Below are 16,817 nucleotides of genomic sequence, written 5' to 3' on the forward strand. Positions count from 1 at the left end.
GATTTACTGGAATAACCCAGTAACCTCAGGGATCTACAGTGTTTTGATGAATCTAGCTGTTTACAAGATATATATATATATATATAAAATTAAGTCTCCATAATAAGGCAAAATTGCCTTTTCGAGTTAAAAGCTGAAAATAAAACTAAAAAAAGTACTTAAATACCCTGAAATAAATGTTCGTATATGCCTGGAAAATGAGATGGAAGATTATAATCTTTAATACATTAAGAAACACAATCAACTGGGCGCAGTGGCTCACACCTGTAATCCCTGCACTTTGAGGCAGGTGGATCACAAGGTCAGGAGATGAAGACCATCCTGGCTAACACGGTGAAACCCCATCTCTACTAAAAAAATTCAAAAAAATTAGTTGGGTGTGGTGGCACACGCCTGTAGTCCCAGATACTTGGGAGGCTGAGGGAGGAGAATGGCGTGAAACCGGGAGGAGGAGCTTGCAGTGAGCTGAGACTGTGCCACCGTACTCCAGCCTGGGTGACAGAGTGAGAAAAAAAAAAAAAAGAAACACGATCAACTAAGCACCTATAGCACAAAGCTTTATTAATACACAACTTATGAAAACTGCTACTATACACAGTTTGTAACTTGGGGAACAGAACATAGCTCCGTGGAACTCTTTCTGACAATATTCCTCCTTAGGTCCCATACAGTTCATGATGTTAGTTTTGGACCTCCAAATCTTTCCCATTTTCTAGGAACTGTCCTGAGTCTACAGAGAGTGGATGAGAGAGAAAGCCCCTGCTCCAGTAGTGAGAGCAGCAGTACCTAGGAAACAGGACAGAGGCCCCAGCAGATGAGTGAGGAGCAGGTAGAAGACAGCCAAACTGGCAGTGAATCAAGGCACTGTGTCTAAGGAGAGCCAAGTTTAGCATTTAATCTGAACACTCCCTATTTTGTGTAGGCCCAGAGTTGAAGTGAATGATAGCGTAACTTCTAAAAAACACTAATATAAAAACCTACAATATAAAAATTTCTAAAGAAACAAATTTTAGGAACTCAAGAACCTCACTACATGCTTTAGAATAATTTCATTTAGAGATCATCCAATGCACTTTTAAGTTACTGACATTAAAAAATCGTGTAACACAGTTAAGATTAATTACAGTAATCACCATGTTGTAGGTCACTAAGGAAAATGCTGCCAACAATGTGTACCCAATAAAGAAAAAAAAATATATAAAAAAGGATGTAATTTCTGCTCTAGTCTATGTCAGAATAACAGCTAAATAGTTAAAGTTTGACAGGAAATAATAAAATAGAAATAATAAATAATAAATAATAAAATAGAAATAATAAAATAGAAACTAACAGAAATAGAAACTAATGGAAAATAAAACACAGACCAGCCGGACGTGGTGGCTCACACCTGTAATCCCAGCACTCTGGGAGGCAGAGGCAGGTGGAACACCTGAGGTCAGGAGTTCCAGACCAGCCTGACCAACATGAAGAAACCCCGTCTCTACTAAAAAATACAAAATTAGCCAGGTGTCGTGGTGCACGCCTATAATCCGACCCAGCTACTCAGGAGGTTGAGGCCGGAGAATCATTTGAACTCGGGAGGCAGAGGGTGCGGTAAGTCGAAATCGTGCCACTGCACTCCAGCCTGGGCAACAAGAGCGAAACTCTGTCTTTAAAAAAAAAAAAAAAGGGAAGAAAAGAAAACACAGACCAAAAGGTATTTTAAATGCTCGAACTCTTTAAAGAAAAATAACTAGAGTGTAATTTACAGTAAAGTTCTAGCGTCACAATTAAAGTGATAAATTTAAATTAATTAATTGAAATTTTTTCCCCATACTCCACTGCTCCTACCCTATATCCCTCCCAAGCAACAAACTTACATATAAATAATAAAATTTAATTTCACCTCAATCACTTGTGAGTGACATTTAACGGTAGACCCAGGATACCTTCTAATAAAATAATCTGAACAACAGAAAAGATAATCACACTTTTAGATAACAATAAATAAGACATATAAGCACTAGCACCTGCAGGAAGAGGTTTATATGGCTATAAATAAGAATTGTTTTGAACTTTAAAATGTAAAAGCTATATTAAATGGTCAATGCAGCCAAACTAGAGCTAATGTTTATATTTTCTATTTATAGAATGGTTATTTTCTATATATCATGACAATCTAGAACCAAAAAAAGATCTTTTTAAAATCTACTATATGCCTGCTCAAACTTAAAATTTAATGTATCAGAAAATATTACAGAATTATTTCTTGTTTGTTCCAGGTATGTTAACTAAGTTTCATTCAAGATTTAGTCACTTATAGAGGACAACAATTACAAGTAAATAAGAAAAATTATGTATGTGCTATATACAATGAAAAAGCCAGTAAGAATCTATATGTCCTCCAAATATCAGAGAAAGATGGTGCTGCCTGATCCTTTGATTCTTCTTTTGTGGGACAGAAGAGGTTCATTTCTTCGTAAATTTCTGAGGCCCTGCCCTTCCTAGACTAGCAGAATATGTCTGGCTCCTTCCAGAATGGCTGACGGTCTGTCGTGTCTCTCCATTGCCCATTGCCCCTGACCTCTTCCTTCCTCTTCTGCCTATTTTATAACCTCTTCTAGATTCAAATGAAACAGTCCAGTTTTCTCAATTGTAAGCAAAGACTAGCCTTGATAACTGACGGGGTCCATTCCTAGCCTAACATTTAATAGGCTCTGATCAAAAAAAAAAAAAAAAAAAAAAAAAAAGGATTTTCCAGCCTTGCTGTATTTGACCAAATAAAATTTAACCCATTCTCTTGTTTAAATCCCCAAAGTGAAGTCAATCACCTTGAAGCTGACAACCCTAGTAACCGGTAGAGGGCAGTAATAGCACAACCAGACACACCCACTCAGAATAAGCAATTTACAGGAATACTTCTCCCATCTGATTTGACCACAACATCTAAGCATAACAAAGCTTCTGTCAAACTCTTATTTCAGATGAATGACTACCCCATCTTTTGCTTACTTCCTATATCTTAAAAGATCCAAATTTCAGCATTCTGATCATGCTAGTAGTCAAACATTTTCACTTTGATGAACTTTCCCACACTAACCTGCATGCCTTCAGAACTTCTGCTGAGCTGGGGTATATGGACACAGACATTGATGGTATGATCTGTGGACTAGGTTTGTGGTTAACCAGAAGCAGATCTGTTTTCATGGGGCTCTGAGATTCTTCCATCCCTTCTCCATTAATTGTGTGTAGCCCACTGTGAGGGCTGTTAAGGCTGGTAACACTATTTGTGGTTGTCTGCTCAGTGGATTTTGGAGAAGGTGTTGCTGTGGAAATGGCTGAAGATGGTGAAGAGGCAACAGAGTTATCAGTCTTTGTATGAACAGCTGGGTGGATGTTATTGACTTTGTCACAGGTTCCAGTACCCACATTGTTATTGGCTTTTCCCATCAACAAGGCAGAGAGCTGAGGATTGTCTGAACTTAGTAAACCTGGTGACTTAGAATCTCCATGGCTAGGACTGCAAACAGCATCTGCCGTCATCTGATGGACATGATTAGGAAGTCCCTCGACACTGGCAGTGCTGTTAGGTGTCTCTCCAGCGTGCCTGCTTGTTTCAGGCACCGTCAATATGTTTCCTGAAGGCTTGCTCTCTTTGGTTAAGGTAATGCCTTGTTGTCCACCTGAGGTAGCAGTGTGAGAGGAGAGGTGATTGAGAGCAGCCCCCTGTGTTACTGAATTGCTAGGCAGGGTGGGATGTCCATTCTGATTCTGAATACCAGAGCCAGCTGCCTGGAGATGCTGGGAAGGCCCAGTGGAAGAGAGAGGTCGTTCACCATTAGGACCTGCCGAATGTGAACTCTGACCTTTGTGAAGCCCCTAAAAAGAAAGAAAAATAGTTTAAATCTAATATTAAGCAAATTGAGAATGTACAGAATTTAAAACATTAAAGAGAAAAGCCACTAAAAATAAATATCTAACTATATAAGATAATTTGACCCAAGTCCTAAAGTTATCAAAAAGTATCTGTAACTTAGCTAGTCAGTATTTAACATCTTTAGAGAAATTTTCCTTCCTATCTAAAATGACTCCATTATTAGTGTAGAATAAACTACTTCAGATGAAGCATTACAAATTTTAAGTTCCAATATACATATTTTCATCTAAATCAGACATGGATAGACATATATCATTATTAATAACGAAAAGCCATGACCATGGATCAACATAAACCAATTCTCGCTGGTCTGTGATCTGTTAAAAGATTAATATAGAAAGTGAGTTCATGAAGTTTTTAAAATTATCATTAAAAATATAATCTTCTGTAATTCAAATTCTACTGTTAAAGTAGCTATCCTCAAAATTAAGGGAGAACTATTAAATCTATGAAAATATTTCAAAAAATACCTAAAGTTTCCCCATCTATCCATCCACACATATTTAGAAGACTAGATAGGCTTGGTGCAGTGGCTTATGTCTGTAATCCCAGCACTTTGGAAGGCCGAGGCAGGAGGATCGCTTGAGGCCAGGAGTTCAAGACCAGGCTGGGCAACACAATGAGACTCCCTCTCCACAAAATAAAAACAAAAAGAAAAAGAAAAAGAAAAAGAGGAGAGAAGAGAGAGGAGAGAGGAGAGAGGAGAGAGGAGAGAGAGGAGAGAGGAGAGAGAGAGGGGAGAGAGGGGAGAGAGGGGAAGGAAAGTAGGCAGACAAACTAGGTATGTTGACAAGTGTGCCTGTAGTCCAGCTACACATGAGGCCAAGGTGGGAGGATCTCTTGAGCCCAGGAGTTTGAGCCAGCAGTGAGCTGCACTCCAGCCTGGGTGACAGAGCAGGACCTTGTCATTCTTTAATTCTTTTTAAAAAAGGGGTGAAAAAGATATTTTAAGTCTCCACTAATGACTTTGAGATAAACTTCATTTTTCATCATTAATTTTCATTTTCATTAATTTGAAAACTTAGAAAAATACACTGCTACTGTTAAAGCAATCTGAGGGGGCAGTATACTAACAGTTAACAGAAGTTTTAAGACTAGAGGAAGATCACTTAGGGCATTTAATAGAATGAAAATATGACAACTGGAACTAAGATGTATAATTTTTACCTGAAATTTGCCTCTGGTGTCACAGAGAAATCTCTTTAAGAAGAATATTTTCATTTCATTTTACTGACAAAATGATTAAATAAGACAGCCAATTTTTCAGCAACACTGATTAAAGTAACATTGGAATCATAAAACAAGAGTTTACATTTGGAGTTGAGATTACTTCAGCAACAAGGTTAGAGAATTTTGTCAGTAATAAGCTATAAAGGAATAAAACTATAGCTGATGACAAGGTATTTATATACTAAAAGGTACATTTAATCATACAGTTAAAATCAGCTAGCATGCTCCTAAAATCAGTTTCTGAAGCTGAAAATTGTAAACTAATGCTTTTACTCAATAGGCTTATCTAACTAAAAAAACTAGATATATTAAAAGTTAATACACATTGGCCGGGTGCAGTGGCTCACACCTGTAATCCCAGCACACCGGGAGGCCAGGGCGGGCAGATCACCTGAAGTCAGGAATTCAAGACCAGCCTGGTCAAAATGGTGAAGCCCTGTCTCTACCAAAATACAAAAATCAGCCGGGCATGGTGGTGGGCTCCTGTAATCCCAGCTACTCAGGAGGCTGAGGCAGGAGAATCACTTGAACCTAGGAGGCGGAGGTTGTAGTGAGCCAAGATCGCACCATTGCACTCCAGCCTGGGCGACAGAGCCAGGCTCCATCTCAAAAATAAAAAAAAAAAGTTGATACACACCAATGAGTGTGTAAAGGACTGCAATTAGTTGTAAATGATTTAATAAGTAACAAAGTTCAATCATAATAAAGGAAGGTTGAAATTTGTAAGTTACATGACAATTTCTCATAAAGTAAAAATACTGCACATTATAATCATATCAATATTTAAAATATTATCCAACAAAGTCTGGGTAGGTGAGTTAAAATTTCATCAAATGTAAAATATTTAATTCAGAGGCTAATTATTTAACAAATACACTGATTACAATATGCAGACATGTGACAAAGTAACTATTTTATTACATCTTCTCTATCTGCAAATCAAGGTATTTTAAGCTACAAATTCTTTAGAGTACTTGCTGAATAATCACCTACACTTAATATAATTTTACTTTCATATCTTAAATTATACCCTTGTTACCAAAAGCAATCTGAATAAACCCATTCCAAACTGTAATGTAAATTCCTCCCTTATCAAAAGCTAAAAGGTAGATATACCATATAGGTCTATCAATTGTCTAGTTTTCATTACAATTTCAAAAATTATTCAAATAGGTTTTTATAAGACAGTTATCAAAAAGGCCTCTTCATTTAGAGTCTATGATATCAATTCCATATATCAATAGCAGAGACAGAGGCTCCCCAGCTATAGTGATATGCAGAAACTTCATTTGGGAAACTTTTGACCTGGAATCAGTTCAACACCATTTTCTAGACAACTTTCTCAACCTCATTACTTAAATTGTAAAGTTCCTACAGATAATGGCTTTGAAGGGCGTGTGAAGCAAAGGCTGGGGCTCCCTGCTACTTAGTATGGTAACTTACAGAGGCCTCGCGGCCTGCCAACTGAGGAGTTTCTTTTTATTAGAATTACAAATTACATTTTTAAAGAATATCACATTTCCAAAATAGGGTTAAGAGAGTATTTATTGAAAACTTCAGCAACTAAGTGAGCCAAAGTAGTAGATGTGAGAGAAAAGAAAATAGAACTATACTTTATAATCCTAACAAAGGCTTTCATTTATTAACTGCCAGTTATACCTTAGAACTATGATAGGCATTTTAACAAAAATCTCATGTTATCCTTTTAACAACTGTTTAATATTTAAAGACAATGAACCCCCCAAATCCCATCCTCTCACCTATTCTAACAATTCCCCTTTCTCCTTTGCCATTTTCTCCCTCTCTACTGAATCTTTCCCATTGACTTTTACTGTTATTCTCTCATTTTAAATTTAAAACAATAACAAGACAACAACTCCTAATCCCACTTTCCCTGTCAGCTATACCCGGTTGTTATTCTACCCTTTTATGTCACAGTATATGGAAATAGAAGCCTTGGCACTGTGCAGTGTGTAGCCCAAACAACTATAAGCATGTGTGCTGGAACTGTCTATACTTCAGTTTTTCTCTGCCGATTTTATATTATCTTGAAGCAAACTACAATTAGGCTTTTGCACCCCAACAATCCACTGAAATTGCCCTTATCCAAAGGTCAGCATATCTTTTCTGTAAAGGATCAGATAGCAAACATTTTAGGCTTTGTGGGTCATCCAGTATCATACATTATCCTTTTTTTACAACCCTTCAAAAATATAAAAATCATTCTTAGCTCACGGGTTGTAAAAAAACACAGGTTGTGGGGTAAATTTTGCCTGTAACCTGTAGTTTCCTTACTCCAATAATGTCAGCAAATATCTCAGATGGTCAATTTTCAGTCCTCACTTTATATGACCTATGAGCATTATTTGATCATGTCCTCCTCCTTGAAAGACTTTCTTCATTTGGCTTCCAGGGTATCACTTGCATTGTCTTTGATCTCCTACTATATCACAGGTCAATCTCTTCCATTCTTCTATGCTAGTTCTTCAATTCCCTAGCCTAACACACTGGAATGCCCTAAGGCTCAATCTTGAGTTCTTTTCTCAATCTATTCTCACTGATGGGTGATACTATCCAGTTTCATCCATCTTTCTAGTTGGTCAGGCCAGCTGGGACTCCTTTCTCACACATCACTCTGTATCAGCTAATCCTGTTGCTGTACCTTCCAAATATACCCAGAAGCTGACCACAATCTACTACTACCACTCTGGGAGCCACCATCAACTTTTAACCTGGATTACAGCTATAATCTCTAAATTGGTCACACCATTTCTATTTTTGCCTCTTTCAGTCTATCCACAGAGTACCAAAGAGGACCTAGTCAAAAACAAAGTTAGATCACATCACTCCTCTGCTCAAAATCCCCCCACAGTTTCCTGGATACTCAGAATAAAATCCAGTATCCTTACAAGGCTGATCATGATTTAGCCATCCTGTTTCCAGCTGGAGCACATTTCTCTCTCTTCTCACCCCTTGCCTGTCCTGTTCTGCCATGCTTGCCACCTTGATTCTCTTCAAATGTGTACATCACAATCCTATCTTAGGGTCCGTTGATCCATGCTGCTCCCTAAACCTGGAACAATCTTATCACAAATAGCTTCAAGGCTCACTCCTGTAACTCTCATCCAAATGTTATCTTTCAGAGAAGCCTTCCCTGTCCTTCTAACTGCAACTCTCCTACCACCAATCTCTAGTTCTGCTGTTCCCTTTCTGTTAGTGCTTTTTTCCATAGCACTAATCACAACCATCATCTAACATTATATATGTATTGCTTATTTGTTTATTGTCGATTTACCTACACCAAGTAAGACATCTCAGTATATTTTCTTTACTGATGTATTCCCAGAGCCTTGAGTATGACATGAACCTAGTAGGTACTCAGTATTTCTCTAAGAATGAATAAAGTACTAATCACTTTAGATCAGGGTCCCACCAAGGATATTACTTCAAGAATAAACTTAAAAATCTTAGAGAAAGAACTTATTTCAGTTTTATCAATAATATAAGACTAACCAACAATCAGCCAAATATTTCCCTTTTTAAGTCAAATATTTCTCATAGATTAATAAAAGTACAAGCAATTTGGCTGTATGTATTGAGAGCATTTTCTTAAAGCTTACTCTTTTGCCCTTCAGTTTCACCTCAGCAAGTACCTGTATCATGGAAACAATCCAAAATATGGGAAATACTATGCACATAAACATTCAGAAGTAAAAACTTAGAAATTAAATGTCTAACGAATGTGCTAACGTTGAATAAAGTATGACCCATTTCCTTGACAAAAATAATGTTCATGCAATTCATTACTCTGTTTCAGAAACTTTAGTGGATCAACTTTGCCTTCAAGATAAATTTGGCCTCTCCTTCAGCCTCTTATTTCACCCTCCCCTCTTCATAGCCTATCTTCTAGGCACACTTCACCAGCCCTCTCCTCCCCTAAACTCTAGTTTCTGGAAGACTCTAACATCTTGGTTATGTGCTCTCCTAGGTACTCTGATAGAACTTTCCCACCAAAGTCACACTTCACAGTCATTATGGTAAATACTTCTTCACTGGTCTTTTTCTCCCACTAAAGCAAATACCTAACACCTAGTGTAGTGCCTGATCTTAAGTAGGCAATTTATGCAGAAATGAACTAAGTAATATTACATAAATGTGCTTATGATGCCACTGTAAATTAACGGTGCATTTTGGGTGATTTATATGATCTATTTTCTTCCTTTGTAAATTTGCTAGGTTATCTGTGTCAGTAGAGACGGTACAAAGGGAACGAAGATATACTCATGTATGTACATATGAATCACAATGTAGTAATAACATCATAGTGCCACAAAATTCTTATAAAACCAGTTCCCCAAACACTTCTTTCTTCTTCTCTCAAACCCCAGTAAAAACAATTATGTGAAAAGCCAACAAGGAAGCTAGTTCTCCTATTACCTGAGTGGAGTTAGATAGTTGGTTTTTCCACGGCTCCTCTGCGCTGCTGGTCAGGTTTGTGCGGTTATGAGGTAGAGTGAGTGCGTTTCGCTGCAGGTAAGGCACGTTTCCATTACTTCCACTTCCTGTTATATGATTATTGCCTATCAAAATAGTGTCTGTACTTCCCAGCGTTCTTGATGTGCTACAGGGAACATGGCCTGCAGAAAAGGGTCCATTGGCTAAAGGCTGCCCAGGGCAGGCAGGACGAACTCCAGGCTGAGAGACGCTAGGCACTCTGGTCAGAGCAAGCTGTGGCTGCTGGCCAGAGACTGAGTTTGTAGGCAGTGATGAGTCAGCTGTTGGCCCGTTAGGAATTCCAGTAGATCGTACCTGTGCAACTCCTGTTGGTCTCATCTGTCAAAAAACAAAGGAAAAGTAAATGCTGGTTGTGTAATCCATAGGGGAGAGAATCTATAGGGAACAGAATATGAAGATGTATAATTAGGGAACGTGTGATTTTACCCAAACGCTTAATTTCTCTAAGTTGAGAAACACATACTTTAAAAACAAGAAATTATATTTGTTCATTTTAAAATAAACTTCCTTGAAAAAGCAGAAATCTGTTTCAAAAAAAAAAAAAAATCCCATTAGTAATGACAAAAGGAAGCAGCTGAAAATTATAGAAAACGACCCAGAACTTATAGGTCCTTCTCTCAATCACAAAAGTGGGGACATCTCAAAATTTCATTCTGTTACATCCATGCCAGATCCTGTAAACTAAATAAGCCCTAAAAACCTTGCCTCAGTACTAAATAATGTAAACAAATCCTTAGAATACATGTGAAATATCATGTAAATAAATACAATACAAAGTATTGTGTTCAAAATTAAACTTACAGTTGCTTTTGTCTAAAAATCTCTGTCAATTACCCGTATTTTAAGATACAGAGATTACTAAATTCTGTCAAACACTAGTAGAAAGTAAAAGTGAACATAAACATGCTCTAAAATGACATTAGAGTCAATAAAAATACTCAAAATGCTAACAAATTTTAGGGAAAAATATGCTATACACACTTGGTGTTGTTGCATTAAGACAAACTGACTTTCCAGCTGTTCCAGCATCAGTTTCTGTGCTGGATTTAAATTATTTCTATTTGCGCGGAGCTGTTCCAAGTGCTAGAAGAAGAACAAAAAGAGAATATAGTCAAAGATATATTTAGGAAATAAGATCACTATTCTAAGCAACCTTTCCCTGAAATGACTAAACTCAGAACCACTATCTGGTCAAACATACTGTCTTCTGACCAACAGTCATACAAGACGAAGTCCTTTAATAAGCTTGAGAAATGTAAGAATGAACTAAGCATTCATATGAACAAGATTTACTATGAGTTCTTTGTACTAGATGGGCATGAAATTTTACTCATCCATACAGTATTCTTAGGTATTCAAACAGAAAGCTCTTGAAGCTTAAAAATATATTGACAAGTATGCTAAAAGCAGCGCTGTCTGGAATAAGCAAAGTCTGAAGACAATCTGAATGTCCAAAATTTAGTGATCTGCTTAAATAAAGGTGTTACATCTATATAAAGAAATATGATGTAACCATAAAAGAACAAGGAAGCTCTTCACATATTGACATGGAAAAGTCTGTAAAATACATTGTTAACAGCAAATAAGAATCCTATCGTTTGTGTAAAAAAGAAGAAAAATAATAATACATGTGAGAAAGAGGGGGATGTATATTTCCTTGTACATAAATAACATACCTCTGGAATGACAGATAAGAAATTAGTAATACCAGCTGCATTTTGAGTGGGTAGGGGCCAAAGTTAGAAGAAAACTTTACCCTATATACCCTATATTTATATTTTATGCAGTATAAACCATGTCCTGTTTTTTAAAAAAAAAAAGAGATTAAAAACAAGAATGAATGATCTCCATTATTCTGGTAAATGCAGGCTCATTTTACTTTTGTGCATATTAATTGAATGTACTGCCATTTAACTTATAAGAATTAATACTTAGGGCTGGGTGCAGTAGCTCACACCTGTAATCCCAGCACTTTGGGAGGCTGAGGTAGGTGGATCACTTGAGGTCAGGAGTTTAAGACCAGTCTGGCCAACATGGCGAAACCCAGTCTCTACCAAAAATACAAAAATTAGCTGGGTGTGATGTCGCGTGCCTGCAATCCCAGCTACTCTGGAGGCTGAGGCACAAGAATGACTTTAACACAGGACGCGGAGGTTGCAGTGAGCCGAATCGTGCCACTGTACTCCAGTCTGGGTAACAGAGCAAGACTCTATCTCAAAAAAAATAAAAATAAAAATAAAAATAATACTTTAAGAACTTAAAGTTTGCTACCTCAACTCCTTTTTAATAGAAAAAACAATTTGTCAAAATCATCTTACATACCTGTAATTTCTGTGGTGTCAAACACCATGAATGAGCTTGTTGCTGTGCTGGAGGATGTGACACAGCATGTCCACCACTCCAATTGTCAGAAGTATTCTGAGGAAAATCGATTTAAAAAAAATTAAAGAATATTTGGTTAAATCTACAGTTAATAATAATGGTTAGAGGAGGCCAAATGACTATGAATTGGAATATTTACATGTTAAAAAGATGTTATAACATTAAATTCTTTAAAAAATAATTTTACATGCATATTACACTTAGAAATCATACATTTAAAAATTACTGACTATTTAATAAGCCACCCAAAAAGGCCCACCCTCAAACTATGGCCCAAACAGCTAGCCTAAATACCACACTGTCCACTAGATCCAACATTAAATTTATTTCAATGTCAGTAAAAAGTGATGATGAAAAGTGTGCTGAGATCTTAACGGCAGGGAGATGAATAAAATGATTTGATGAATGCAAATTTATCCCTACTTTCTATATTTAATATGATACTAAGGGTTTGGGATGGAAAAACTCAAACCTTTCACTCTTTGATGTCCACAAATTTAAAATAAAGGACAGGAAATGTTCAAACTGCACAATTTCAGGGCAGCTGAAGCTTCTTTTTTGACTGGGATTTTCTATTTCTCTAAAACATATACCTTTGTTGGACTAGATGTTCTTTTCCTCTTGGCAGGACTGGACAGGTCATCTACTTGGCTAGAAGGAATCATGTGTAGTGGCAAGGATTGCTGTGAAATTGGTGTTTGACTGAGGCCTAATACAGGTTCAGTATTTGGATGATGAGGTTTACATGCCTAAGAATCACAGAAGGAAGACAAAAATAGGGTTCTATATATTCTTAATTCATTCCTTCAAATTATAAAACTTTACAAGCTGCATACTTTTCAAAGCTATGTGGACATCGCTGATTGCAATGATTGAAAATCAAAATTAAATGATTCATCAATGGAATAATGTGTACCTTCCTTTCAAAAACTTGCCTTAAAAATTAAACAAACCACTGTAGCATTATTTTAAGAAATCTCCTTCAAAATCATGAAAATGCACAAAGGTTCTAAGTTGGTACCCCAAAATCTCTTCCCATATTAGAGGGAATTTTATTTTGATCTAGATTCCCTTTGCAATTAAATCAAAAGGCTTTTCATTACTAAAAGCCTCCTGTGCTTAGTAAATTAAGCTTGACCACTAGAGAATTGAAAAGAACCCTTAAAGCTGGGCACCTGCAGAACATAACCCAACTTCTCACCTGCTGTGCTGTGTTCATGGCACCCTGCCTGGAGGTAAGCTCTGCGGGAATTGGTAGGCTCCACGCCTCCTCAATACTAGGAAGTAATTTAGTTTTATTCTGTAGACTACCTTGTGGAAGGTTACACAACTGAGCCTAGGAAAAATTATGTAAAAAGCAAATTTAACACAAGCCTACTTGAGTAAGAGCAAGTCCACTAAATCTTCCTAAATGCTATAGCTAATTGTTTTTTAAAAGAAAATAGATTCTAAATTTGGGGCTTTAGAAGACACTAAATATAAAGAGGGTAACCGGAATATAAACCTTTGTGAGAATCAAAACAAAGCTTGAGCTCTGTTTTCAGAGTTCTCATAGCTGTCTTCTCATGAAACTCCAAGCAAGAGTGAAAGACTGTTTGTGTTTTCTCTAAAATGCTATGACAACTTAAAAATGTAGACAGTACATAGAAAAAAATTATGTAAATTAATATGCATCAACAGAGTAAATGTGCAAAAGAGCATCTTTTAAAATACTGCATATCTTACTTAAAATGAAAAGTAAAATAATATTACAAGCTATGGTATGTTTACAAAATATGGAAACAGATTATAGACATCAAAACACAACTAGACAAACTTTCCAGCCACCCTCCTTCTGCCTGAGTGTTCTGGGGAAATATGTGGCTTTAAAAAAGTGCTATTTAAAAATTTTACCTGTAAATACTTAATTCGTGCTGCAAGTGCAGAGGTATTACTACAACTTTTGCTTCTAGTTGCATTTAAGTAGCATTTAATAGCATCCTGAGGCTGGTTGCAGGATTCATACAGAGTGCCTAGGTCCATCCAGGCTGCAGCATGGCCATGGTCCAATTGTACAGCACAAATATAGGCCTGTAAAGCATCCATGGGCTGATTTTGCTGCTGATATAGCACACTGGAAAGAGAAATTAAGAAAAAATAAGTCAACTCAGAAAACTGCTTGGTTTTATAATGATTTAAACTATGAAGTATAATATATGTGATGTAACCATCTTTGTATATCAATTAAATTACTACTATTTTTATACAAAGTCTTACCCTATTGAACACCATGTATCTGCACTTGCTTCTGATTTATCAATAGACTGCCTGTAAGATATAAAGGCATCCTGAACTTTCCCAATACTTGAATAGCACCTGAGAAGGGAGGGGGAAAAAAAAAAAATCAAAAGAATTCCATTAATACTGAAACAAATTAATCGGCTGAAAGGATAGACTATATATCACAGCAAATTTTTTAAAAACCCTAATAAGCTAATATATTTATGTGTGTGTGTGTATATATACTTGGTAACTATAATGAATATTATAATTAGCCCTCCAGCAAACCATATTATAGTCTGTCTTATAGGTACTAAAAAGCATGCTGCATTAATGAACTCTATTACAATGATTAGGGGACATATCACTTCAATATTATAATACTGAGAGCTGCATGCATGCGTGCACACACACACACACAAGCCACTCTTCTTATATAGCTGACCTCTAGTTCCCTATACCATCAAAATACAGAGTTAAAAACAAAAACACTATACGTTGGTAAGATTTGCTGTATCAGATTTCAATTTTCCTTTCCCAAGTAACAACACTGAGGGCAATAATTCTTTAATTCATAAAAAAAAATGCACATGTAAGACACAGTTAATCTCAAACTAAGTATCAAAAATAGTATAAAGTAAAAAGTAAAAATAATATATAAAGTATAATATTTTATGACTAGTAAAGTAAGCAAGGTAAGATTAATGATTCAAGGACTGTCATTTTCTTAATGTGAATATACATGAATACATGGATAATGGCTGAAATTATAAATACTGAAATTATCTTCTTATTCTTGGCACTAAAGGAAAAAGAAAAAAACAAAAACCCAGTCCCTATTTTCATGAAGCTTACAATTTAGTTGAGGACTGAAGATACATTAAAAATGTCATGATACCATAGCAAATGGCCAGTATAGGCAATAATTGGCCTGAGAATTTAGGATAAGAAAAGACCATCATATACTGCAAGTTTCAGGAAAGGCCCCCCCAAAAAAGGGAAGAGTAAGAGTAAGGGATTTGAATATGTAAAGATGCATATTATTTAGTGATTCCTAATTGCCAACCAGTATATGGCACGTTTGCCAAGCAAACAAATTGGAAAGACAACACACACATACATACATAATTTTTCCAATAAACGAATTAATATTTATGCTGTAATGCTCTTATTTTGGATATTATTGGCTGACAGTAAATTGCAAAAAAAATGTCCATGTCTTTACTTGCCCAAACACCATATTTCTATTCTCATAATTATTCTTTGAAATTGTACTGATTTATGTAACCTAAAATTCTGGGAACCACTGATTCAGGCAGAGAAGATGAGAAAAGGCATTTTAAATGGGTTTGAACAGCATGAGCAAAACCTAACGTATATACAAGAAAGCACAGACACAAAACAGTAGAGAATTTTAAATCCAGCCAAAGATTACCCTAAAGTTTGCTTTTCTAACAAGGAGAGCAGTACATTGAAAGCACTTTATAGGAATATTAATTTTCTAACAATACGGAGGGCAGACTGAAAGGAAAATAAGTTATAGACAGTAAAAATAGAGGGTGGCTACATTCACTGGTTGGGAACAGGCCAAAATTGGAGTTAAAGTACTGAAAGCGGCAAGAAAAAAAGATGAGAGAAACAAGAAACCAACAGATTGGTAAAGACTTTGTGATTGATTGATTAGATGTTCACAGGGTGGGGGTTGTAACTTAGTAGTTAACCTTGATTTTAAAAAATGGTGATCTTTTGGCAAAAGTTAAAGGAGAAGGAGCTGGTTTGGGGAAGAATATGGTGAATATAGTTTGAAATATGCTGACTTTGACATGATGTGAGGACATTAAAATGGGAAATGTTAAGTAAAGAATAGGAGATGTAGTCCTGGAGTTTAAGATACCTTTAAGTGTTGAAATCTAGATTTGGAATTCATCCATATGGAAGAGAGGCTGTAAAAACATAGGACACCTACAAGGGAGATGTAAAAGCCTAACGAATCACTAATCTTGTGGTTTGAAAGGTATAAGAAATGTCCATGATTGAGAAGGCAGTTTCAGAGAGCATCTACAAACTGTTTTATGAAGGAAAAATTCATAAGAAGAGATCAGCAGTAATGCCAAACAGGAACAGACACCAGCGTGAAAGGGAATGCTTAACAGATAGTAGAAAACATGCTGTTTTATAGTTGTTGTGAAATCAAAGCCATCTCAGATTTATAGACAAATCTGCCTAACTGCTGGGAGAAATAAGCAGTTCTTCCCAAAACCAATGTTTTAACATTCCATTCCTACAAAATCGAAGTAGGAAACCAATGTGCCCAGATACAGATGTCCAACCATCAACCACTTTTCCTCTAATAAAAGTAGGTTCCTCTGAGACAGTCTTGTGTAATTAAAAAAGCCCAGGGTGAACCTAGGGTCTAATCCTGCTATCATACTAATTATCTGTGATTATGAACCCACTTTCTAAATCTTTGAAGTGACAGGATTTACAAGGTTAACCAGGTGACCTCCCTGGTCCT

General features: G+C 36.3%; 1 protein-coding gene across 25 annotated transcripts in view; it reads right to left on the reverse strand.

The window, feature by feature from the left end:
- KDM6A (lysine demethylase 6A) overlaps nt 1-16,817 on the reverse strand; it is a 231,800-nt gene that overhangs the window by 38,437 nt on the left and 176,546 nt on the right. For 7 of the 25 annotated variants that reach the window (XR_004180861.1, XR_002519460.2, XM_031660981.1 and 4 more), the window contains 8 exons: nt 14,300-14,398; nt 13,937-14,156; nt 13,245-13,379; nt 12,637-12,792; nt 11,984-12,079; nt 10,643-10,744; nt 9,584-9,979; nt 3,080-3,858 (listed from right to left, as the gene is read on the reverse strand). Coding sequence is in view for 23 of the 25 variants with exons in the window: in XM_031660981.1 (XP_031516841.1) it covers nt 3,080-3,858; nt 9,584-9,979; nt 10,643-10,744; nt 11,984-12,079; nt 12,637-12,792; nt 13,245-13,379; nt 13,937-14,156; nt 14,300-14,398 (1,983 nt within the window). In the remaining 2 variants the exon portion in view is untranslated. The remainder of the gene's footprint in view (nt 1-3,079; nt 3,859-9,583; nt 9,980-10,642; nt 10,745-11,983; nt 12,080-12,636; nt 12,793-13,244; nt 13,380-13,936; nt 14,157-14,299; nt 14,399-16,817) is intronic. The other 18 variants (XM_017953897.3, XM_031660982.1, XM_009197443.4 and 15 more) reach the window with 7 other exon arrangements.

This window comes from Papio anubis, chromosome X, assembly GCF_008728515.1.
Source record: "Papio anubis isolate 15944 chromosome X, Panubis1.0, whole genome shotgun sequence".
Taxonomy (NCBI): Eukaryota; Metazoa; Chordata; class Mammalia; order Primates; family Cercopithecidae; genus Papio; species Papio anubis.